A 25,649-nucleotide genomic window follows, 5' to 3' on the forward strand; every position below is an offset into this window, starting at 1 on the left:
CTTTGGCTGGTGAGGAGTGACAGACAGCAGGATGAACTGGCAGGACTTCTCTCTGTCCAGTGATCCCAGAAAACAAACAATTAAGGGAGGGAAAAGACAAGTGGGTGTTTTTCTTTTTGTAACTTGTCATTTACAGATGGTTTATTTAAAAAAAGAAAGAAAATAGTGAAAGCAGGGCTGTAGATCTCTTTGGTGAAACAAAAGTCACATCCTCACTACGTCCGATATTCACTTAGCTTGTAGCTCTGTTTTGGTCTGCACCAACGCCTATGAGAAATATCTGTAGCTGCTTAGCTGCTGAATGCTCCACTATGTTCACATGTTGCTAACTTTTTTGACTGCTGCTTGGTGTTACAGGTAGCGTACACTGGGTTGATCAGACCACTGAGATGGTGCTAATCAGAGCAGTGAGAGTGAACCAAACCATTAAAGTTGTAAGGTTGTGAAACCAAAACAAAGAATTGAAAGACACTAAAACGCTTCATAGAGCTGAAGGGAAACTGCAGAGTCCGGTAACAGTCCTCTGTGGTTCATCACTACAAACAACCCCTTTCAACCTAAATGTTTTAATTGGACTATTTACCATGACCTCAGTATTTCTAAAAACTATGATACAGCCCTCAGTGAATTTACACATTACAAGCCCCAAGAGGCCAGTTTGTTCACTGGAAAATAATATGAAGCAGAAAAAAGCTGAAAATCCCGACAAGAAAGTGGTACCTTCAAATGTTTGGTATTTTTGCTTCATGTATGACTCAACTATAAAATGATTAGCATCTATAGCTAATGGATGGATGATTATCAGTGTTGTTAATTAATTTATCAGCTAATTAATCAACTAAATTCAATTTCAATGTGAGGTAATTGTTTATTTTCATCGAACTTCATCATCAATCTAAAACTCTAATAAGACAGCAGAACAGAACTCTAAATCTAATCTCTTCATTATCTCTCTCTTACATTGTCTCTCTCTCTTCCTCTCTCTCTGTATTCAAAGTGCATACAGACAATTAAAACATCACATACAGAATGTGCTGTTAAGGGAACAAATGTTATCAGTTAAAGATGAAGCCTATTATAAGACATGATGTAGCTGGAATGGGACCCTCTGTTGCATGAACCAACCTTCACTGTAGCATTTTATTTTCTGACACATTACCATATTAGAGACACACACATTAACACCTGCACGCACACACAGACTGGCACATTTTACCAGGAGAGCTGTGAAAGGATGGACTGTTAAGACACTGCCAGGTGAAAAGTGTGATGATGGGTTGTTGGCAGCAGCTGCTGGCTGAGCACCAGCTCTCCATGTAAAGCCATGTAAGCTCTCCAGGTGTGTGTATACAGCATGTGTGCCTGTGTGTGAAGCTATATATTGTACATGTTCTCCATCTCTGTACTGGAAAGTGCCAGTCAGCAGTTTAGCCGCTGTGGGAGAGCACAGGGGAACGCTTAACAGAATGGCACCCAACCTCTGTCCTCTTCACATGCAGACACACAAATAAACCTGTGCTATCCTACAGTACATGTTATTGCCACATGTTATACATCACAATAACACAGAAAATGTCAGCTGAACAGTTTTTTTTCCTTAAGTTTACGTTTGAGGGAGCTCGGATCAGGATGCAGATGAGACAGTTTTTCCTTTCTTTGCAGTTGAGCCAGCATTTTGAAAGCCAGGAGTCATGTGGAAAGGTCTCTGCATCAATCTGGAAGGGCGTGTGAAGATGATAGAAGGGGAGTAATGGCCAATGTGTGGAACTAAAGGCGAGCACGGATCAGCACAGATCAATCTCCAAAAGTCCTGTAGCTCTAAGAAAAGCAAAGACAAAAACAACACTTCAGGAAAAGAGAACAAATCAACAACAAATAAAGCACAAGCAACATAAAGAACAAATAAACTTCACTTTTTTAAAAAGACAGTTATATAAGCAAGTCCTCTGGCCTATTTGATCAAATTCTGGGTACCATGAATACACAGCAGATGTTCAAAGACTCACTCAGGGATTTTACAAGCTGTTTTCATCTTTTGGATCCAATATTTCAATGTAAACTCTCAACATCGCTTTACTGAGTTATTGGGGCATGTTCCAGCATTATTGATATAGTTATACCTTGACAATACTAAACATTTGACATATGCATCCATTAAAGTCTTCTTTCTAGTAGTTAGGTTGACAACAGAAAACCAATTGGTATCTGAATGTCCTCAGCTTCTTCATGATGGAAAAGCTCGATTTCGATAGGCTGCTACACCAATGACCTGCATTCTGAAGGGCTCCAAACACTGTAGTTTTAATGAGCTGTCTGTCTGGGAGTCCGTTTGGATTTAATAAGCTCATCAATCTACATCTGCTCTCCACCAGGCATGTCCACATCAAAAAGTGATTCTCATCTTTTATCTTCCAACCAGACACTCCGATTGATAAATAGTCAAATTGAAGTCCAGAGAAGACACCGTTTACTTTCTTCATCTCCAATTTAGCCTCATGGCTGTCTTTTTTGAAATGTTTCTGAGGCAGGTAATGTACAGTGGAATATGAAAGAAATGGGGATAAAGATTGAGGATGACACTGAAAGATGAAGAGGAGTGGAGCAAATGGGCAAAATGAGAGGAATTGCATCAGAGTCACATTCTGGCTGATGTAATGGCTGAAAACTGGCGGTGATGACACCATAGCTTTCAGTGGAAGTCTGGTCAACCATCTTCTCAGTAAGCAGCAGACGATTAATCAGCAGGGTCTGACAGCACCTGTCAGTCTAGTATCTCAACATTAAAGACATCTCTCCAGCTCCCACTCATCCTGTATTAGCACAAAAAAACTTTTCCAGTGAGGCAAGCATTTGAAAAACGTCTCCAGTTTGACTTCATGTGTACTTCACTTTATCACTCCAATACCCAAACTGTCATTTTGCATTTTGTCTTCATCTCTCAACTATGTAAGCCAAGAATGACAGTGATTGCAACTATTTTTTTAATGCCATTGTTTCGAAATGTAAAACAACAATTTTTTGAGATAGCAAGATCATTTATGATGATATTTACCACAGGTGGAGCTCATTCTCATTTGTTAGTTCTTGTCTTCTCCTCTCCACGTCTCCCTCACATGGATAGCCCAACTACTTCAGGTGGCTCTTAAGGACATGTGTTCAAATCTGTCTTATGTTGGTTCGTATTCCCTCTTTCCACACCACTTTCCTTTTTCTCATTACATACAATACAATGAAAATGCTTGAAGTGCATTGTTTGGTTTTTCTCCTTCATAAAACATCCCATCATATTATGACCACGAGTTAATTAACCTGCCATTTGGACTTTGCAAAGATCTCATTAATGAAGCTGCTGATATTGATAATGGGTACTCCCTGATGTGACATTTTCATGTTGCTACAGTTGTCAAGACACCATCTATGCATGCTGACATGGCACTGCTGATCTCTGTTAAACATTTGCCTGTAAGTAATAAGAGGAAACAACCTTTTGTTTTCTCATGATAATGGGTTAATCTTGTTATCTTGAGATATAAAAAGCTCATTTTATCAAGATGTAATAAACATAATTAACATAATAATTAATTCATGATCTCTAGATAACAGTATTAAAAGAAATTGCAAGCACAGCCATACTCAGGGTCCATATTTGACAGACCCGAACTACCATACATCCTTAAATAGTTGCAAAAAACAATCAAATATTTACCTCAGTGGGAAAAAGAACCACTCCTTTATTTGAAAAAAGGAAAGACACATGCTTTTCTTCAAAAATCCTTCATAACTTTCCAGGGCACAACTTCCATCATTTTACATTACCTTTTCACAACTATAATTCCATCAATGCAACAACAGAAATAAAGTATTAATTTTAGTTAGTTCCACTTTGCCTTGTTTATTGATTAATGTTAACGGAGGTGTAGACCAATGTTTTTATGAGCTGGATCCTGTTTGTAACTCCTGCACACCCATATATACAGTAGCTAATATTATGACCCCAGTGGGGGAATTCCTAGTGGGGAAATAAATGTAGCTATGCACCAGAGACAACATGAAAGAGTACAGCTGCTTTCAAAATGTGTCCAACTCAAGGCTACATCATGCATTTTGGTGAGAATGAGTGAATGTAAACATAAATAATGCTTGTTAAGAAGGAGATTTGGCAGGGTATCTGAGGTTACTGTGCCTGAAACTCAAAACTTCCTGCGCATTTTTATTGGTATGCTTTTCAACCATTATTCGAATATCAGTCTTTTCAGTTTAAACTATTAAACGCTGGAAATTAGTCAGTGTGCTCCAATCTTTTCTCTCTGATGTTTGAATAGTTGAAAATGTACACTTCAAAGAAGCAGAGGGGTAAAAGCTTTACACTTGACAAAGTCATAGCAGTATGAATATGCATTAAGATTAAATACAAATGTGGTACTTGAGAGAAATATCTTTAACTCAAGAATTCAACCTCTCATGTGTCAAGTCTCTCCTAGTCCCTAGCAAATACTGAACCACAGCCGCAACATGACCCCTCTTTTGTCGCTTGGGGTAAAGTGGTAGCTGTTGACAGATCTGACATTTAGCTGGACTGTCAACAGGAGAGAGAAAGAGAGAAAGCTGGAGCAGTAATTTAGTTCTGATTTCTTAGCCTTCGAAAATGACACTGCTCCAAGTGCAGGTGTGTTGCAATCATTCAAACAGAGGAAATATTTTGTAACACACCCTGCACTTTATAAAGCAGAGCCTAGTCACGCTTTCCAGTGAAGTTGCAGCAAAGAGATTATTTTAGGAGCAATCAGGAATTCATCAAACTTGTGCTAATGTCCAGTACCAGTCAAAAGTTTGGACACACTTTCCCATTCACATCAATGAGAAAATGTGTCCAAACTTTTGACTGGTACTGTAGATCAGAGTTTTCCTTTTGCAATAAACAAGCATCATTGACGTCATTGTTCTTGATACATTTGGAACTTTAACTTGCAGTTGCACTTGCATTCATGCTCCTGTGAGTCCCTGTGAATCCATAAAAGCAGAATGCAGAAACATAATATTTTGTGTGAACTTAGCCATCATCACACCTTATTATATATGTGTGGAGATTCACAGGCAGTGATGGTCAACTATACCTTGAACCTTTTACATACCTGCCAAGTTATATTCAGCCCGTTTTAACTTTCCTAATTGATGGCTTGTCGTATTATCAAGTCCATATGTCATGGCTGGTTCAGAGTCTTTGACTGAGACCATGTTGGGAATGATTAAGTGTCCCTCTTCACTTTCACTGTCTAAATCACTGCCAGATGAAAATCTTATATATCCGAGAAGCCAGCTTTCCACAACTTGTGGAAAATAGATTGTTTTCTGATTGATGACAGAAGAAATCATGTGGTGGATTATCAGTGGGTAAGAATGTGTCAAATGGGCCGATACACCATGACATGCACTGAACACAATTTGAAATTACGATTTCCACATGGCACCAGAACTATCTTTTGAGGTCTTGTTCTGCTGTCTTAAGCTCCTTTTACTCGGGGGGAATGAATGACTGCCAAGCCGTGACAAAGCCAGATCTTTTTCCTAAACAAAGTGGCCACTTTAGCCAGGAATTTGACATGAGTGATAACCCCATCACGCTCTCTCAACAATCACCCTATTCAAGAGATCTGAGCCATGGACACTTGGGTTTGTGTTATTAGCCCCAAAGCTACAGAGGGTTAATGATGCTCACCAGTGAGACAGTAAACATCATTGAGTGAGAGAGCACTGCTCATCTGAGAGTTGGAGATGCCAGCTGAGACTATGGAGCCACTGGTAATATCAGATTGTGTTATCTGACTTGTTGTCCAGATCTTATATAATTGGTTCCAGGTATGTGTGCATTAGTAACACCTAGCTAGTTTCAGATCGGTGATTTGATAAATCAGGCTGCACCATCAAAACTTGAAAGTAGTTATAGTAAGTAAAGACTAAGACTTCTATCTAAACATCCATAGCATCACAATCTGTAGCATAACTTTGTTTTTTTTTAATATCTGCATACATAGAGAAATATGTGTGCTTCAGAGCCAGTAGTATTCGTGGCATTAAGAATGAGTGTGAATGCTAACATCATTTGGTAATTTAGCATAACATTATTGGCAAATCGTTTAGTATTTTTTAATGTGTATTGTATTATCTTGTTAAATGTTTAAAATCTCAGGTCACCCACAATGTACCAACCATAGTCAATTTTAAATGGGATGTATATTAGCAAGCTAACGTTAGTTTTGTTAGTAAGTTCAGTTCGCTCATGACAATGACACCTGGCAGTTACTTTCTGTAAATATTTACTCATCTCAACAAAAGATGCTTGTGTGGTGCAACCTGTTTTAATTGAATGATGTGTAAATCTACACATAAGTGGTGCTTACGTTATAACTAGGCAAAGTTTGAGCTTACAGAGAGCAGCTGTAACAGGCACCAATCATTCAGATGATCCAACCTTCAGAAGCTATAGTGATTAAATCCCAACAAAGTAACACATCCGCCTCACACAACTACGGTCAAGGCGTTACAGAGCTGATTGGATTGCTTTTAATTTCCAACTTTATATAATGGTTAAAATCTAAACTGCATTTGAAGGGCTTGTTAGTTGTTTCCATTTATAGTGTAAGTCTTTGATTTTACTGCCAACTCTCAACGACCTGCAGTTTTTTTATGAGCAAGATAAAGGATTTTGTTCTAATTGTCAGTTCTCATCCCTGTATCCCTTTAACTGGCAACATTCGCTATTGACATCGCCTGAAATAGCAGCCTGTGTATATTGGCCCTAATGCTGTGAAAACCAGTCATTATGCAGATGATTATATGAACAAATACATGGACAAGGATTCATGGCTCATCTCACTTTTTCAGGCTACATTTAGCAATATTGTCCAAATTATTCCCTCACAAGATGTTTGAAAAGAGGAGAGAACCGCTGCCATTATGGTCTCAATGTGATCTATACTGTTATTTCAAAGTGGCAATTAAAAAAATAATGTGAAATCATAAAAAAAACCAAAAGGATTGCTTCATGTTGCGATAAGGCTTTAGTGAGCTGTCAGACCTCTGTGCTGCACAGACAACCAATAAGAACATTATAAAACCTTGAAATTGTTTTTCACTTTCCTAAGGCGAGTCGTGTCTCCTGAATTAGCTTGGATGGAATTTTCCAAAACAAATTAAAAGGTTGGATATGCAGGCAAACTCATTTGAACGTACTGAAATTAGACTTTCACTGCTCATGATATATGAGCGGCATATCCTGTCTTCTGCCTCTGTCCAACTTGTAAGATCAACATTGTGTAGAAGTAAACAGAATGCACACAATGAAAATTCTCCTTTAAAACACATATGTGACACTGAAAAACAGAAACACAGGTGAAAAAGACTTACAGATAACTAGCTAGAGACAAATTAGAAAAACAAATCCAAAGGGGTGGACACAGGGGAGCAGTTACTCTGACAGGCAGCAAGACATTTGCAACAGGTAGTAAGTGAGGAAACTAATTACAAGCAGATATCTAATAGACAGACAGGTGCAAGTAATAGAAATGGATGCCATGCAGCAGCTGCTTGGCAACATAGAAAATTCTACAGTGTGGTGCTGAAAAAGTGATATCTATTTATGCTGGGAAGTTGATGAATTAGCAATGGCTAAGCAGGAGGTTGATTGGGTCATGGTGCCGTGAAGCAAACCATATACCAGCACATTGGAATAAAATGGAAATGAGCAACCTGGATCTGAATGCTTGAAGGCTGGACATGACGACTGGACTTGAGATTACTGTTTTCGAGAACACTGAGCTTGGACTGATCGGCACAGACCATGAGCAAGAAACGGACTTGCACAGAGATCTGAAAGAAACTGGCTAGCACTGCGAAATGAAAAATAGACATACCACCAGGGGAATCAACTAGGTAAGAATGAATATTAAGATCTGACTCTGGCTGGGAGGACTTGCCTTTCATGTACATGAAATCATCTTTAAAATAATGCTTTTATTTATGTACTTCATATTATTCTCTCCATCAGTACTCTTTACTATGTACGTCTTGTTAAGTCAAATAAAATTTGTTTTTCTTTTCACATTTCTTTATAGCTCTTGCTTTTAAAGGTTAGGGCATTGAGACATTTTTCGGTTATGATCTTAAGAAGTAACATGTACATGTCTGTTTTAGATAAATAATGATTTTGATGGGTGTTTCCCCCAGCTTTTTCAAGTGTTTAATAATTGTCCTTATTTACTACAGATATTTTAACTTGTCATATAGTAGGAAAAGCACAGGTGTTGGTAATATCATTAATGATGGCTCTATTCTGTTCAAGTATGCCTGTAATGAATAGAATAGAATTTAGCTGTCAGTAATTTTATTATGTACACCTATGCTTCCTATTGCAACATTATTGTCAAAATGCACACACACACACACACACACACACACACACACACACACACACACACACACACACACACACAGAGACTGGAGTTGTGAAAAAACAGATGAATTGTTATGAGATTGCTTATCCATGATTGTTTCTATTGTCTCTATGTGTACATATGTGCAACCCTGCATGTGTTATGAACTCTTGGATGATGTTGTCTTCACCACAAGGCCAAACACACACATTACTGAGCTGGGTGATAAGTGAGGCATTGGGGCGGAGAGTGAAAAAAAAAACAATTTCTTCAGCAAATCGATGGGGTGTTAGTCAGGATATGCAGGCAATCTCTCACATGCAAAAATGCTCGTTTCATCTCATACATCCATGCACACTACCTCTTACACACACACACACACACACACACACACATACAGACACAAATGAAGACACACCAAGCCAGGGGTGTCCTGTCTTGTCACCACTTACCCAGCTAACACTGGGCTAATCACTTGCTTATGCTAGCAGGCAAGGCAGAGAAAACCCATCAACCTGACATGCTCACTCCAGGACATCGCTGCTAATGAAGACAAGCTACTGCAGTCAGGAGGCAAATATGAGGAAAAATTAGATTATGTGCCCCTTAAATGCAGCACAAGATAAGCACTGCTGGACACGCCTGACTTTTTTAACTCGCATTGCAGCCTGGGTGTGGTGTTACATTCATGCTTCATCCTGAGTCATGTCATTGGATTTTTGAGCATTTTTAGGGGCACGGTTAAAGTTCACTTTTTTAAAGTTACTTCATTAATGATTAAAATCCTCGGACTGTGAGTTGATAATTATCAAGTTGGCCAACAAGCTTAGTGAGTTAGTGTTCATCTGGAAGACATTAGCTGTAGCTTCCTGCCAAGATGTGCAGAGACTAACTTACAAGCTGAATTTTATAAAGGTTCATCGAGTATGTAACAACCACTGTTTCAATGATTTATGTGTGGCTGTGGGGTGTAGCAGGTGAGCCCACACAGCAGACATCAAAACCTTCTTCACAGTGTTCAGATCATATTAATGGAGCAATAATTTCAAAAATGACCACCAAAACACTTATTATTGGCAAATGAGGCCATAATGACTCACAGAAAAAACTTGTAGACTTAGTATTTCTAGAGAGAAGTTGACATTTTTTGAATGGGAGTCAGATGGAGTCAGGAACTTTTTGAAGCCAGCATCCAGCGGTCATCAGTGTTTAAGTTACTAAAGCACTGTGGTAGCTGTTGGATTTGGTGTACCACCCCATTTTGTCCAGTTTTACAAGTTACGTGAGAGCAAGTGAGTTTAAATTAAAGGTGTAGTACTAAGCGATAATAATCCAATAAATTTTTTGTCAAAATCACTGAATCTCTCTTCACTATCCGCTAGCTGTCCCTTAGTGCGCGCTAATAAAAGTCCGGTTTCAATACACAGCCTGGGCTCTGAGATTCAGAAGATAAATATGTGGCTCAGAGCGAGCCAACACAACAATGCTCCAGCCAATCAGAAACAGGGAGCGTTCATGCGCGTTCACGTTGGGGTGACCAGGAAACATCCAGAGAGGAGAAAGTTAGAAGACCAGGCAAGGACTCGCGGACGCATCAGTGTGGTTTTATAACAGCGGAGGGACCAACGGAGACCAGATGGAGGGACTGACAGAGACCCGGCGGAGGAGCGGAGAGTGAAGGCAGACGCTGCCGGACAGGTGAGTAACATCAGCGCTGCTTCACAGAAACTGTAACGTTACCTGATGACATTCAGCTCACTGTTTACTTAGTCAGGATGCTGTTGTTGTGATGTTATCTGTAAAGTAGCAGAGTTGTTACTATAGCTGTTTGACACACTGCACGTTAACTTCGCATCTAATGTTAGCATCGTGCTAACGTAACCTACAATGTAGCTGCTGTGTAGTTGCTCGCTGTGTATCTGGTGTTTGTTCACTGCTTTCAAAGTGTTTACAGTCATGAAGACATATAAACACAGGTTTGCTATCACAATAATCTCACATGAGATTGAGACGGGGTCTGGTGTTAGCCAGGCTAGCCACCTGTACTATCAGAGAAATAAATGCTGCTATCAAACTAATAATAAGTTAACAAACTATTAAGCTAACTTACCGTCCCGCTGCAGACGCTTCAGACTCCGCCATGTTGGTCAGCTTGCGCAGTGGTTACGTCCGTTACCATGACAATGCGCGTCCATGAACTTCGGGGGTTGAGCACCAGAAGGAGCACGAAGGGAGGGGTGTTTTGGTTTTCACTCAAATATCAACAACTTTTCTCCTCGTTTTCCCCCACATCGCTTACTATAGGCCTACCTTTAAGTGAGATAAGTTATTAGTATTACTTGTATTATTATTATGTCCATGTGAATAATAGCAATATAATAGACTTTGGTTTGTTTGAGTTTTATTTCTCTTTAAATAATGCAAATTTCTCTACAAAATATAATAAATAATTCTGAACTTAAAATGTTAAGATTGAAGCCATTGGGTCTGAGCTCCTACTGAATAAAACAACAACTGCAGGAAATCATTAACAATATAATTATTTCAACTTTCACCACCTCCACTTTGTATTTGAACCAAAAGCAAAAACACTGCCTCCTCCGTTGGGAATTTCACTTCATTTTTGTTGCAGTAAATATTAAAAAACTGAGGTGAAAAAGCCTCACAGGCATGAAACACTTGTGATCATCAAGTGTTTAGCTCTATCACTGAGCAGCAGTCAACAACCTCGAAACAGCTTTAATGTGGAAATTTCTCATTTTCCACCATGTCATTTCCATTATGTGTGCATATCTAATGGCATGCTGAATACACTGTCTGTGTATCTGCTATGTTTGAGGTACTGGCGTTGTGTTATAGCCACCTGCAGTGAGGTCTATGTCCTAATCAGTGCTGCAGTAATCTCTGCTGTGGTCTGTCCCACCTGAGAAAGTCTCCGTCAGTGAGTCAAAACAGGAGATTACAGACAAGAGCAATGGTGACATAGAGCTACCATCTGATGGCAAGACATCTTTCCCACGACTACGATGTCTCCAGTGAGCCCCAGACACCTACAAGTCTATCAAAACAAACTGGAAGGGAGAAGTGTGTGTATACAGTATGTATGTGTGTGTTTGTTCATGTACCAGTACATATGGTCTGCTACCACCTGTTGTTTTCAGCATATGGTGAACAGCCAGAACAGTCACAATGCAAAGGTGTGTGAGTAATGTGTATGTGTGTATGCTCCTGCATAAAGGTGCCCCGCTTCTCCAAACATGTGTTGTTTAAAACGAGAGGAGACTCAAAATCCATAATCTGATAAGTAAACACCACAGTCCCTCTACTGGGGTCACAAACAAAAATGATCAGATAAAAAACTGAGATAAATTATTATCGCAGTACGTGAGGAGACAAAGGGCTGAGATGGGTGGGATTCTATCTGCTGTTAGATTAGTGTTCTGGTTGACTGGCAGCCACAGACAGAGCAGACACGGGGGTCCTGAGCCAAACCACAAAACCACTTTCTCACGGTCTTCACTGAAGATCACTGCACAGCTTAATGTGATACTTTTGAGTAAAGTTTGAAATCCTTATTGTCTGGTGAGGAACTTTAATTTCATAAGTGTGTGCAAACCAACATTTTTTTCCTAATTTTAAGGGTCATATGGCACCATGGTATAATTTGATTGATTTTTATGGTGGAGACCGGGCATACAAAGTGTGACTTTGACACTGGAGACTGTGGTAAACATTTCCTACCATGACAAAAATCTTTCCTTTAGACTAATCCAAGTGGTTTCACTGGCAACCCTCTCTTTTCAAAATAACATTTATATACCAATTTGTTATGTTATATATATAGCAGAAAATGCGATCCTGCCTTTATTAAGTTCAGCAGTGCTGCACACAAGTCATAGGGATGTGATACTGAAGACTGGGAGGCACCATGCCATATACCACATGTGGTTAGGTAAAGGCAACAGAGCCCCCTCGGTTTAAAGGATATGGCTAGCAATTTTCTATGTCTTTCTTATTGTCAATACATCTAATGGGCAGAGCCAAACTAACAATGAATGAATCCTGTGTGACATGTTCCTTCACCCCATAGAGAACATTACTTTGTTTAGAAATGACTTTAAATGGATTTAATGATCAAGTTTTCAGTCTCCAGAGAGTAGTTCCTTGTAAGGCAGCCACTGCACAATCTGATTCTGTTAACAGAGACTGACAACACGATTGCTGTTATTAGTGTGTAGTATGGATTTACCCTAAATACATATAATATACACCGTGCCTATTTTACTTTTAGAAGTCACCATACACTCCTGTAATGTTCTTATCACTGGTTATACTGCCTTGACCCCAACCAGTCATGGCAGATTGCCGCCCACTTTGAGCCTGTTTCTGCCTGTAGTTTCTTCACGTTAAAATTGTGTTTTTCCTTGCCACTGTCGCCAAGTGCTTGCTCATGTGGGAATGTTGAGTCTCTTTAAAATTAAACTTGAAGACTATGTTTAGACCTACTCTATGTGTAAAGTGCCTTGAGATTATTTTGTTGTGAGTTGGCGCTATACAAATAAAGATTGATTGATTGATGACTGATGCATTTTCAATTAAAGCAGTTCTTTAAAATTTAATTCAAGACTCCGTTTATGCAAAAGAAAATCAATTTACACTTTCATTAAGTGGTGCTTGATTGAAAATGGTACACCCTCCTTTGAAATCAGTCACAGACACTCCAGGCAAAGGTCAGCAGCTACAGAAATGGAAAAGAAAAACTACAAAGGGATTTCATTAAGGTTAAGAACCTCAGCAAACATTTCCTCCTCTTAGAAAATATCAGCAGCTTTCATTAGCCATCATACATATGTTAGCAGATTAGATGAAGTGTGACGGGGGAAAGTGTGCACCTCTCGTTTGTTTTATATTAGAGCAATGGTGGAGAAAATGGCTGAATAATACATGACATGGTGTTTTAATTAGCAAGCGCTGGAGGGCACATGGTAATTAAAACAGAGTTGTGTTTGGAAAGGTCAGATTTCAGTTGGTAGTGTGGCATGGAGTGAGCTTGAGAGAGTGCAAGTGGTCGCCAGGGGTAATACAGGATCCTGGGAAAAGGCATGAGCACTCAAATTATTAGTCCAATCTTATGTACTTTTCTAAACAGGTCTTTCTTCCATTCATATTTTATGGATGATCTGTTAAAATTAAAAAGGATTTCTGTCATGACAAAAAGCTTTGATAGTGTGATCAAAGTGTTCTTCTCAAATGTAACCTCATTACGGTTGTCTTTGCTCTTGGACTTTTAGCCAAGAGTATCCATATCTACTGCCCTCTCATTTTCTATAAAACTAATCTAAACTGCAAGAATTTCAGTATGTTTGCTTTCCCCAAACCTATTATGAAGATATAAATACTTTTTTATACACAAAAATGTGGTGTGAAACCTTTATCAGAGCATGTGAGTTCTCTGTTTAAAGGGCACATCATGCAATCAACACTCAAAGCCAAAAAAGGTGGCACAAAATCAAAGTGGTCAGTGTCTGTACCGCTTCATGTTAAATTAGAGTAGAGTTTTTGATGTGCTTCAGCCACAGGCTTTCCTCAGTGCACAAGTAATGTTTAACAGCAAGCCAATCATGGCTGCGACCTAATCCCTAGCAGGTGTGCCATATCCAAATGGAGGTGCAGACTCAAAGGGTAAGTTATGTTTTGAAGTGTTGACTGCTGTGATTGTATATTACCTCTTCTACTTTGAGAAAAAAATAATATTCTCTCCCTGGCATGCACACTTGTTGTCTGTTTTGAATCATTCAATCAACAATTAGCAAGAAAATAATTACATAAAATAATGATTACACAGTGCAATAACAATTACTGAGTAAAATTGCCTATTACTTTAACTGTGATCCACAACACAAAGACAATATAAAATGTAGAGGAAAAGTAATGAAAAAGAAGGATTATAATAAACAATATAAACAGGAAACATATAATTCATTATACAATGCAGGATGTACAGTGTTTGTTTCAATGGGCCTAGTTTTGACAATTTTTTGTCAAAGAGTTTTGTGAGTATGCATTTGCAAAATAGTCTGCAGAGCATTATTGGGAGTTTGTGTTTGAATGAGAAACGTATTCAGGAAATTTGAAGGGGTGTAGTCACTGAATGCTTTTTTGTGTGAATGTAATGCAAATGTCATCACAGTTTGGTCAGTAATTGTTGCTGTTGTATTGACTGCATGAAATGTTTTGAAGGTGCATACTCAGTACTGAACCATGCATTTAACCAATAATTTAAAAAAAAACTGTAACCACCCTCTCAAAGGCTGCGTTTACCACACTTAACCTCACATTAGTCAATCATTAATAAGTCCTCCCAGCCATATTAAAACCAAACAATGCTTCCTTCCTACTAACAGTCAAGGGATGATGGAGATTAATCCATCCTTGTTATCACATATTGCACATTACAATATATAATATGGCATAAAACACCTCCTCTTTAATTATAGATGTTAGGAATGGAAAAGAGTATGCTGAAACCTTGTCTTATTTAGTCAACTCACACACCATCTGTAATTGTTTCCCTTGTCTGTGGAGTTTGAACAAACTCACAAACTGGCCTTTAACTATTCCCAGCCTGGGGAACTCTAAAGCTGTCTTGATGATAACACAGTCCGACACTGTGACAGGAGCCTGGGAACAAAGCTTGACACCACAAGCCCTCCCCTCCTCCCATAATACATATTGCTCACTCCTCCTCACACACAAACACAAACACTACAGGGGACTTGTCACCCATCCATGCTGAAGTCTTCCCCCTCCTCAGCCCTTCCAGTCTCGGAATTATTACCTGTTTCTATTATATTTTTCATGTAGGGCCAATAAAGCTTGAAACCAGGTTATGAGAAGCGAACCTAAGAGCTGAACATCTCAACCTTTATTAAGCTGTCTGTTACTGTGAGAGGAAGCATGCACAGTAATATACCCAATCAAACAGAAGTTCACATGACCGACAAAGACAGGAACAGGGGAGCGTAAAAACAAAATGATTACATCCGGGAAGAACAGATGGGACAATGTGGAGGGAGGAATGCTGGCGGAGAAGGGGGAAACCGAATGAACGGGAAATGAAATAAGATATCCTTATGTGAGTAGACAAGTGGTGAGAAGTCAGCAGGCAGCCAGCTATTGTCACTGCAGCCTTGAAAGTGTGCCACAGCAACCAACCAACCATAAGTACTATTTACAAAATGTGAAAGTACTGTTATTTACGTGTGATCCATGAGACCGTAGAGTGCTGGGGAAGTCAAGTGTACCCCAAGACAATGTGAAGAAATGCCACTCCACTGTTTTTTACACACACTGCATTGTCACAAGGTCACTTGTCTTCTGGGTAGTTCTTCTTACTCTTTAAAAGTTAGTTTCTTGTTAGTGTGAAGTGCTCTAAGCTATTAAATTAAGCGAGCAGACACCATAGGATTGTGCACATGAAGTGAAAGTGTCAGTGTGTGCAGAATTCAGACTTACAGCAGGCAGTCCTGGTGAGTGAACTGAGAAAAATGCCTCAACTGTCATCTGTCACCCTTCAAGAGAACATATGCAAGCAAAAACAAAAATCACACTGTACTCAGGCCAGCTACATTTTCATGCAGACTGGACATACGCATTCATTCATTCAGCGCTCTTCCACTACATTCTGTTGGGTTTGTTTGCCTGGAGCAAATAAACCCAACACGGCACAAAACAGTAGTGGCTTGAGTGAAAGACAGTGTGTATCGGGATGAACAAATGGCTCCCGGGTCCCTGGGAGGCATGCAATGTTCTGAGAGATTACATGCCCAGATTGTTGATGAGAACATTTATAGTCCATCAGTTCCCAATTTTTGAGTTCAAAGGTTGCATGATTTGTAGAAATTAACACTGAATTTATTACTAAACAATTTGTTAGTTGCAGAACACAGTAAAGCAAAGTTAAAGAAATGTATTTAAAATTGAACGTGCAGCAATAATAATCCTGTAATGACTTTTTAATAGGGTTGACCAAGAATACAGTCTGAATCCCTGTTTTGACAAGCAGTTCAAATACAAAATAAGAAGAAAATTAAAGATTCTGAATGAAAAAATATAATTTGCCTAATACTTTCATTTGTAAGTGATTTGTAAGTATTTATATATAAAATCTATTTTCTATTAGCAAAGAGAGCAAAGTGCCCAACTCTTCATAGAATTAGGAGATTAACATTTGTAACATACATATAACAATTTGCTGAGCAGGAACCTCCTGGCTGTTCTAAAGGCCACGTTGAGGACTAGATTAAGGGCACCGAGCTTTCAGGGCATCTTGACCTGCCTGAGGAACTCAAACCTGCAAAATAAGTCTTCTTTTATGTCACTTTTACTGTGAGGTGTTCTTCCTATTTAATCAGGAAAACTTGTGCATGTGTGTGGGGTTGCGTATCTCTTTGCATGTAGGTTACATATGTACTGTATATATTTATACCATGTGTACTTAAACTATGTATTTTGTATTTTATTTTGGTCAGATTTTTGGTTTTATTGTTTCATCTGTCCCATATTTGTTACTAGCTGACTTTTACAGTTTTCATTTTATTATTATTATGCCATATGATTGTGTGTGTGGAGATCAACTTTATTGTATAATTATTCTGTTATTATTGTAACAGCATAGGTAAATGCACTACACACACACACACACACACACACACACACACACACACACACACAAACACACTATATTTCCATCTATAAATAACACAATGATGGAATGTATTTTGTGACTGTTTTTGTCATGGGTTTCATACACTTTCTAATTTCTATTTATTTCTAATTTGTGTCAGTTTAGGTTTACTTGATGTGGAAAAACTTGCTAAGAATTACATTAATTTAAGAGCAGAAATTAATTCAAAGGTATAAAAGTATCAGTCTAAGCAAGATAGTAGCTAATCTTTCTTCAAATGGGAGACACAGCTTCTGTATGGCAACTTCATTATTTCTGTGATGTTATGACAAATTAGAATTATAGGCCCATTACAATCTTTACTTAGATTTTTAGTTTAGTTTTTAGTTTTACGCAATGTTCGTTTTTTCTCTCTTACTGTAGCTCAGGTGTGTGTATGAGCCATAGACTGTATGGTATGAGCACCATGAGGAGCAGCTGTGTCGCTCCATCATGAAACAAAGCTGAGCGTGTTGCGCCATCAAGTGGTTGAATCTCGGTACTGCAGCTGGAGGCCGTACTGTTTACTGTTGCTGGGTAACACGCACATAAATCAACCGTAAAGTCCTACACCACGTCGAAAACCTCTTAATTTTAAATCAAGTCTCTCAGTGTCAGTGTTGTTTGTTGTTTTACACCATGGCTGGAAGAGAGAAAATCGATGTGGTTCACCAAAACGCGATTCATATCGAGACGATCCGGAAAGAGCAAAGACACCAGAAACTCCACACCGAGTTCAGCATCAATCCATTCAGGAAACGTGAGCTCTTCACCTCTTTGTCTTTATTTAACCCACAACAAAACAGATACTTGCTTGTTCCTCCTAGTTAGATATTATGTAACTTCAAAGAACTAAACAGCAATGTGTAATTTTCAGAAACCATGTTCATATACTCTGGATGATTCAAATCACCATCAGTACTTTTTAATGGGACTATATTGCTTTGGTATGTCTTTTAAAGGTATAATTTGTGATAGAAATGCAAACGCAATATAAGACATTTACAGCTCTTTCCTAAAAAAAAGTGAACATTTGCTTATATAAAGACAGCTTAGAAATCTTAGGCCTCTGTGTGCTTTTGAGGGATTGTGGCACCTGTAGCCTATAGGTTGTTACATTGCATTTAATCACAATTTTCTTCTCTTTATCCACAATGTGTCTCCACTGCTTCTTAGTAAATGTCCTGCCTGACAAACCCATGTCCAGGAAACCATCAGAAATGATTGCAGAAAACTGTAAGTTTACTCTTGAAACTGAAGGGGGATAAATGCTCGATACCTACTTTTAAGACACAGCACTGTCGACATCTACATCTAATTTATTAGTGTCTCCATCTGCTTAAAATGTTTCACATTTTATATTTTGTCAATTCATGAAATATTTCATTTCACATTTGTACTTGCTAAATCACAGTACTCATGTATTCTAGTGATACAGGTTCATTGATTGGATACTTTGTGTGTTGTTTCTTTATTGTGATCTATCTTGTGTGTCAAATGTCACTTTGTCTCTCTATAGTCCTGGATCAGAATGGAGTTGAAGAGAATAAATGCCTGTTTGTGCACTTTCCTCTTTTGTAGTGGACTTCATCAATGCTTTCCACGAGGCTCGTCAGGAACCCACCAAGAAATATACAATGCCAATGACTGAGAGTCAGGAAATTGGATGGGTGTCCACCGCACTGGTGAGTTAAAAATTTCTTCAGCATTAATGATCAAACTGCAAAGTATCAGGATGAGCAGAGTATGTTTTTCAGTTGAAGGACCTGAATTCATATACAAATCCTTCAATCTCTGCTTTATGGTAACATTTTGAATCAAATGTGATGTCTAGAAATTGTTACTTTATGGACTTGGGAGCCAAATCTGTGTAAATATCAAGGATGTTACAAAAAGTCATGTAAAAATAACATGAGGAGATTTCATTCGTTTTTAAGAGTCCTGTTTTTTTTTTCACTGTTGCCTCACTGCCTCCTTATTGTTTAATGTATTTTTGCCATAGGACTGTAAACAGGCAATAAATAAATAAATTCACATTACAGTTGGCTAGTCCAACTGCAAAATAGTATAACTGAGACATTAAACTGCTGTAAATGAGTCTTAAAATGTTGAGTACTACATTCATGGTTATTTTTATTTCTATTGATTCTATTTCAAATTGTGCATGGTATGAAACAAAATGTATTAGTGTTGGATTTTTGACCAAAACCACCTATGTTGCCTTTGTAATTTTTAATATTTCAGTGTTTTACATTGGCAGACCCAAACCCAAAAAAGGGAATCCAAAAGGGAAAAACACGAGCATATGCAGGGGTTTTCTTGTCTTACAATATTGGGAACACTACACAATACAATCCTGTATACCATCACCACTCACTAGGACCTAAATAACAATCACTAGACTATAATTATCACATTTCTGATGTCAATCAGTTGTATTTGATTGCACTGGTGTACTTAAAGTGGTAGTGAGTGTATAATGTACCTTTGAATCCACTTTATCTCTAGCTCTTACTCAAACCTGTCCAACCCCCCCCCCCCCTCCCAGGTACCATCCACCCGCCACGACAAGAGATTCAATTACTACCGATACAGCACAGACGTCACCAAACACAAGGAATCTGCCCTGCGTGCATCAAGTTAAACCATGAACAATAGATTGGAGATCTCCATAAAGTGAACACCTCTGTTCGGATTTATTTGTTTATCATACAAACATACAGTTGTCATCACCAGAAGCTGCCCTTTCACTCTTTCCATTTTTGCAAACCTAAGAAAAACAATTTCAGGGGGAAACATTTGCACAGGTCTACACAAAGCACACTCGGCCATCACGTACTAATCATATTAATGAATAGGAAAGGGCAAAACTGACAGCTGCTCAATATTATAAAATGTCACGTCACATGGGAGAGAATCAATCATGTCAAGGAGCTGAGTTAGAAAAAAATAAAACTGAATAACTAAAACTGAGTATATACCAAACTCCACTGAGCACACACTCAGAGGATTATATGGCAAGTAGGTTGGTGTACATTTAGAGGTGTAATCACAGAAAGTGGCTTTAAACCATCTTATCAAATAGGCACATAGACAGTAATCGACACACAATAAAGAAAAAGACAACTTCTTCTCCATTACATTCTCTCAATTTTTTTACGAACCTTGGGAAAACTACTTATAGGGGTACAATGTTGTATATTGGGTAGGTCTACACAGTCCAGTCTTGGGTTTACCATTTCTGCAACCATGTCCATCAAAAGACTTCCTCAGCAATATGACAGGATTTCTCTCTCTCTCTCCATTTCTGTGTGTAGCTTGAAGGGGGTAAAAATAGTCCTCCATATCAATCCATACACATTTTATGGAAGGCATATTATTCCAAAAGTGAAGAAGAAGAGTCCACGTTCCTGTCTAGAAGCAAAGTCCAAAGTCCAGCCTGTTGACTGGCCTCTGTCTCTTTTTAAGATCGAGACTTCATCTTCCTCCGTACAGTCTTGCCCGGGCGTTTCTGAAAGAAAACGTTATTATTAAAAATCAGCTTCTCAACAGTACAGAGCAGTTTTCTATTAACTATATCAGCCTTCACTAAAACCTCATTATACATTCGATGACCTTGACCTTATTGTTTGTTTTTATTGTTTGACAGTCTGACAGATTAGGTTGTAATCATGGTTACAGATTCAAATGTCAAGATTTTCAACGTGTTAATCTGGAATCACTGTATTGTTTTGAAAGGTGACTCAGCAGCCTCTAATGGCCAGAGTATATGCTAGTACACCTCTCTGTCTCCATCTTTTTCTTTTTGTCCGTCATTGGTATGTCACTGGAGGAACCATCAGGGCTCAGATGCAGAGTCCTACTTTCTGTCTATTTTCTGAATCACTCAGTCATCTCTGCAGAGGACAATCAGGTTCTCTCCTGTTGTCTGTATTTAAACAGCCACACAAGAGCGACCCTGATCCTTTGTGCCTGAACAAATCCACAACCCACCGGCACACTTAATTAAAGTTTTTGAGATTATTCACTGTTCCACTTTACCCATTTAAAAAAATAGACCTGGCTATTTTTAGGGTGGATGCAGTAAGGCACTGACTCTAGTGCAGCACTATTTGGTGTCTGCAACAACTACAATTGAGGATAATGTAATAATTTATTATAAGATAGTGTATGTATGTGTGTGTGTGTGGAAAGCTGACACCCAACCAATCCACTGGTGCAACAGGGTGCATATTTAACCACTAAGAATATTTCAAACCAAAGGATAATGTGACAGAGTTTGTGTAGCTCTAATAATAAATTAAAAATCTAATTAATTAAGTTACATTTTGAACTACTATTAACTTTGTGTTTGTTAGAGTTAACATGCACATTTATAAACTTTGCTTCAGTCTGTCCGAAAGAAAACTGTATAAATACAGTGTGGTAATCATGTCTAGTTTTAACATATTTAAATATATCAGAACAGTGAAGTAATTAGTTGAGAATAAGATTAATTTAACCTTATTTCCATATTTACAAAAAAAAAAAAAAAAAAACGCATGACAACTCAAATGTTCTAAGTCCTCTATTTATACATACAACTATACCAGTTCCCTTGAGAAAGATTTCTGAGTTTCTTAAATCAGTCAGCAGTGTTTGTGCGTGTGTGACTCACATTTTTATTCCCCGCTTTGCCTTTCTTTCCTCCCTTTCCGCCCCTTGCGTTAGCCACTTTGGCACGGAAACTCGAAACATCGTTGTGGCTCTCTTTGGTGTTCCACTTCTTTCCACTTTTCTTGCCTCCGAAGCCAAACCTCTGGTCCTTATATTTTCTCTTTGAGTTGGGGCTGTTGAAGTAACAGTCATGTTAAAGGTTTTGAGAAAATGCCTCAAACATAACAAGAAAAAGAAGACCCAAACATCAAATTTGAGGTTCAGTGCTGCACACAGCCAAAACTGAACAACTTACCCCTTCTTGCTTACTGTCTTCTTGGGGCCCTGAGAAGAGTCTTTACCAGCCTTTTGTTTTTGGTCTCCTTCCAAGAAATCCAGTTTGTCAGTCATTCCTAAGAACGGGGATGATCAGAAATATTAAACTCCGGCTTGAATTTGAAAACATAATCACACATTTTAGGGAACAGCAGGTAAACAGCTGTATGTTATTCTGCATTAATAACCATGAACACTGGTAGCTGCTTTTTTTATCATTGCAGAACAAATAGCAGCAACTCAGTTTGGAAATTATCACGATTTTCAAAACGGATATGAACCCACCTTTCTGGTATTTCTTTACAGCCGTCATCATGGCCTTCTTCTCCTTCTGTCTCTTCTGGATCACTTCAATTTGGACCTGGCATGCAAAAAGGTATTTTTTAGATTGTACAAGGATGATCTAATGTAGACACTATAGTTTCTACCCTCCATGTTTGCAGCTACTTCTTATTAGATGAAGTAAAATAACATGGAATATACATAAAGAGCCATTTTAAACAGGGACCAACCTTTTTGCCAAACTTCCTTTGCTCGCGTAGTTTCTTGGCCTTTTCTGACTTCTCCAGTATCGCCTGTTTTGAAATCAGCTTTTTCCTGATCTGGACGGTGGAAAAGAAAAACATTTTTATTATTTAAAATGTGATGCTGAGGGGGTGCAACTGTGCCCATGATTAGGTACAAATTTGAACGACTGTAGCGTTTGAAGTTAGAAAACTACTACCAATTTTAATAAAGTATGAGTTAACTACACCTGTGTCACCATGTAAGAGACCAAACCCTTATGATGAACAAACTGCTTACCTTCTGCATGTGCTGATCTGATTTGGCCATCTCTGCAAAGTAATCCTCGGGCCTCTTGGTGGATATGCCGTGCTTGTTTAGGAGGGGCAGCGCTGCAAGAACTGTAGCTTGAGCTTGACGATAGCTGCGAGTTAAACAAATTTATCATGAGGGGGTTAGAGGGTTCATTCTGTGGAGTTGGATGTATTTTACCAAAAGAATAAAGCAGCAAACTTGCAACCTGTAAACTGATGTTACATAGATTTTGTTGTTATCCCAGAAAGCATGATTTATCAAACAGTATCATTTTTATATTGCTTTTCAACACCAAAATAAGATATGGTAATCCATGAAATGCAGACTAAATTAATGATCTAGTTCAACTTAAAACTGTTGCTAAAATACTCTTCAGATAATACAGATTGTTAACTGCAGCAGGTGACAGACACTCACAAGAACATCTCCCTCTGAAAATCATCCTCTGCATTGACGTCTCCGTTAGTCGCACTTGGGACTTTTCCTTCAGCCTTGGCGATAATGTCTTCAGCCGGCAGGTTGGTCATGTCCAGCCTCTCCACCCAGGGGAGGTCTCTTCTGAAGTCAGCAAGGCACTGCTTCAAACCATCCTACATTGGAAACACATGTGATAGTGTGTTATTAAATGTCAAGTCATGTTACTTGTTTCACCTTTCAGGTTTGTTGATGTCATCTCACTCACCACATTATTGATGAACTTTTTGGGTTTGTTCACCATAACATTCATCCCAGGTTTCAACGCCCCTTTAGAGAAAGCTTCTTGGAGCTGAAGAAAACAATAAAAATAATGAGACATACTCACCCACATCATGTATTGCAACCAAACAAACATACTGCCACAACAATATTTTCACAGTGTCATTTTAATAGAAGACACAGTATTGCATAAAAAAAAAGATTCTAAAATCGTTGTAAATGTGAAAGATATAAACTTGATGTGATTAACTCTAATGAAGCCCCATGTGAGCCTCAGATAAACTTTTAAATATATTTTTGGACAAAATGACTATGTGGACACATTGTGGATTTTGTATCCCACCACTTACATTGAAAGCACATTTGAAGAGGATATTTGAATAGTCCGTATGATCAGGAGGAATGATTATTTTGAGTGTCCACATGCGCACCTGACTTATTTTAAGACTTAAAACATTGTCAACATAACCTTTGAAACAGTTAACACGTCGATTCCTCTTATTAATGCAAATATGTCTCTTTCCTACTTTATGTACAACTTGACCGAGATATTATTCGTCTCTTGCATGATTAAATGCGTGTTTTAAGCCACAGGCAACTGGCTAGCTAACATTAGCCAGTGTTGACTTGAACTTACCTCACTGTCTGATAATTCACTGTTTTCCTCCTCTGACTCCTCGCTGAGCATATCGTCCTCCTCCACTAACTCCATGGTCGCACTATCGATAATCATAAGATAGAAAATATGAGCCCGGTTGGCCTTTTATAGTGTAAATAACGTCGCTGTTGATGTACTGCTGCTCCTCACATGTACGGAGCTTTTCACGTGGGGAGGAAATGCTCGTGTTGAATGTCTGACTGGCTCAGTGCGTCGACGGAAAACAAATGTGTCTGACCAAAGGTTCCTACTAGTTAGAAAATCTATTGATGCCGTAGTAGTTTACCGACATCAGTGTAAATAAATCTTATGATAAAAATAGAACGTATATACTCATTAACGCAACTTTAAGACCTCAAACAGATATTTATGTAAATACTTTACCTTTTAACTTTCCGATGTATTAAATTCAGCGAAGTCATTATAATGAGAACCTTCTCAAAATAATTAGTAACTCAAAATAATGAGAAACTGTCTCAAAATAATGACTTATCTCATGACTTATTAGTATCTCATTATTTTGAGATACTAAGTAACTATTTTGAGAAAGTTTCTCATTATATTGACTTACAGGAACTTTTTTTCATCAGCGGAAATGGGCCTTTCTTCAACACAATAGGCTAAATATTGTTGCAGACAAACATTGGTAATTAATGTATATCTTCATTTGTGAAATTAACATATCCAGCATGTAATGCTGAGGGAAACCATCTGATGGTGCTGTTGCGCACCTGAGCAGATTGTAGGCAAAGAAGTACCACAAAACCCTGTCTGTTACAATTAGTAGGCAACAAGCAGGCTAATAGATAGATAGATAGATAGATAGGTCCAATATAGGATCAATGAGTCAACAAGCCAATAACTTGTGTAGATCAAGGCCAAGCCTAGAATCAATTATCTTCAAGAATCTGCTTTAAATCATTAACAGTATGCTCATGACTTTAACTTGCCACCTCATCATGAAAGAAATTATTGGCATCACTTTACCATAGCTCTCTCCCCAAGCCCGTTTCTGTCACTTTGACACAGTGCGATTGAGACAAATGTCTGCAGTGTTGGCCCAGTGTCACAACAGATTTGGCAGGAGTGTCCTGTAACGTGAGCTCCTTTGACTAACAGTCATCTTTGCATACATTTATTAGAGTTCGTCACATAAAGGTAAAGGATATGTCCACTTCTCTCAAGGTGCAGACTGGCCATGAGTTATGTGCAATTTTTGTCTGGTTCTGTATTTGCCTTCAAACCCTCTTTCTCTTTTTTATACTTTCATACTTCAACGTTTCATGTTTTTTACTTTTAACTTTTATGTCTACAAACTGATCACCTCCTATTGTAATCTGTTGTAACCTTG

The 25,649-nt window shown here is 38.4% G+C and overlaps 2 protein-coding genes across 2 annotated transcripts; one reads left to right on the forward strand and one right to left on the reverse strand.

The window, feature by feature from the left end:
* Positions 1-17,793: 17,793 nt before the first annotated feature.
* cfap144 (cilia and flagella associated protein 144) lies at positions 17,794-19,798 on the forward strand. The gene is made up of 4 exons (XM_053322808.1): positions 17,794-17,914; positions 18,331-18,390; positions 18,736-18,839; positions 19,703-19,798. Exons 1-4 carry the CDS (start codon positions 17,794-17,796, stop codon positions 19,796-19,798), a joined length of 381 nt encoding a protein of 126 aa, XP_053178783.1.
* Positions 19,799-19,826: 28 nt separating this feature from the next.
* ebna1bp2 (EBNA1 binding protein 2) lies at positions 19,827-24,460 on the reverse strand. The gene is made up of 9 exons (XM_053322802.1): positions 24,278-24,460; positions 23,627-23,710; positions 23,362-23,534; positions 22,930-23,053; positions 22,638-22,727; positions 22,411-22,486; positions 22,106-22,202; positions 21,812-21,983; positions 19,827-20,665 (listed from the first exon to the last, which is right to left on the reverse strand). Exons 1-9 carry the CDS (start codon positions 24,371-24,373, stop codon positions 20,618-20,620), a joined length of 960 nt encoding a protein of 319 aa, XP_053178777.1. The 5' UTR covers positions 24,374-24,460; the 3' UTR covers positions 19,827-20,617.
* Between the last annotated feature and the right edge of the window lie 1,189 nt (positions 24,461-25,649).

Source organism: Scomber japonicus, chromosome 7 (assembly GCF_027409825.1).
Source record: "Scomber japonicus isolate fScoJap1 chromosome 7, fScoJap1.pri, whole genome shotgun sequence".
NCBI lineage: Eukaryota > Metazoa > Chordata > Actinopteri > Scombriformes > Scombridae > Scomber > Scomber japonicus.

What these genes read in the sequence shown, in the direction of transcription:
- ebna1bp2 (XM_053322802.1), bottom strand. Translation starts at nt 24,373, where the DNA reads ATGATTATCGATAGTGCGACCATGGAGTTAGTGGAGGAGGACGATATG. An exon ending in AAGACAGTAAGCAAGAAGGG is followed by an intron (nt 21,984 to 22,105) that starts GTAAGTTGTTCA and finishes TTACTTCAACAG; the next exon opens with CCCCAACTCAAAGAGAAAAT. An exon ending in GCAAAGCGGGGAATAAAAAT is followed by an intron (nt 20,666 to 21,811) that starts GTGAGTCACACA and finishes GTTTTCTTTCAG; the next exon opens with AAACGCCCGGGCAAGACTGT.
- cfap144 (XM_053322808.1), top strand. Translation starts at nt 17,794, where the DNA reads ATGGCTGGAAGAGAGAAAATCGATGTGGTTCACCAAAACGCGATTCAT. An exon ending in CATCAATCCATTCAGGAAAC is followed by an intron (nt 17,915 to 18,330) that starts GTGAGCTCTTCA and finishes ACTGCTTCTTAG; the next exon opens with TAAATGTCCTGCCTGACAAA. An exon ending in AGAAATGATTGCAGAAAACT is followed by an intron (nt 18,391 to 18,735) that starts GTAAGTTTACTC and finishes CCTCTTTTGTAG; the next exon opens with TGGACTTCATCAATGCTTTC.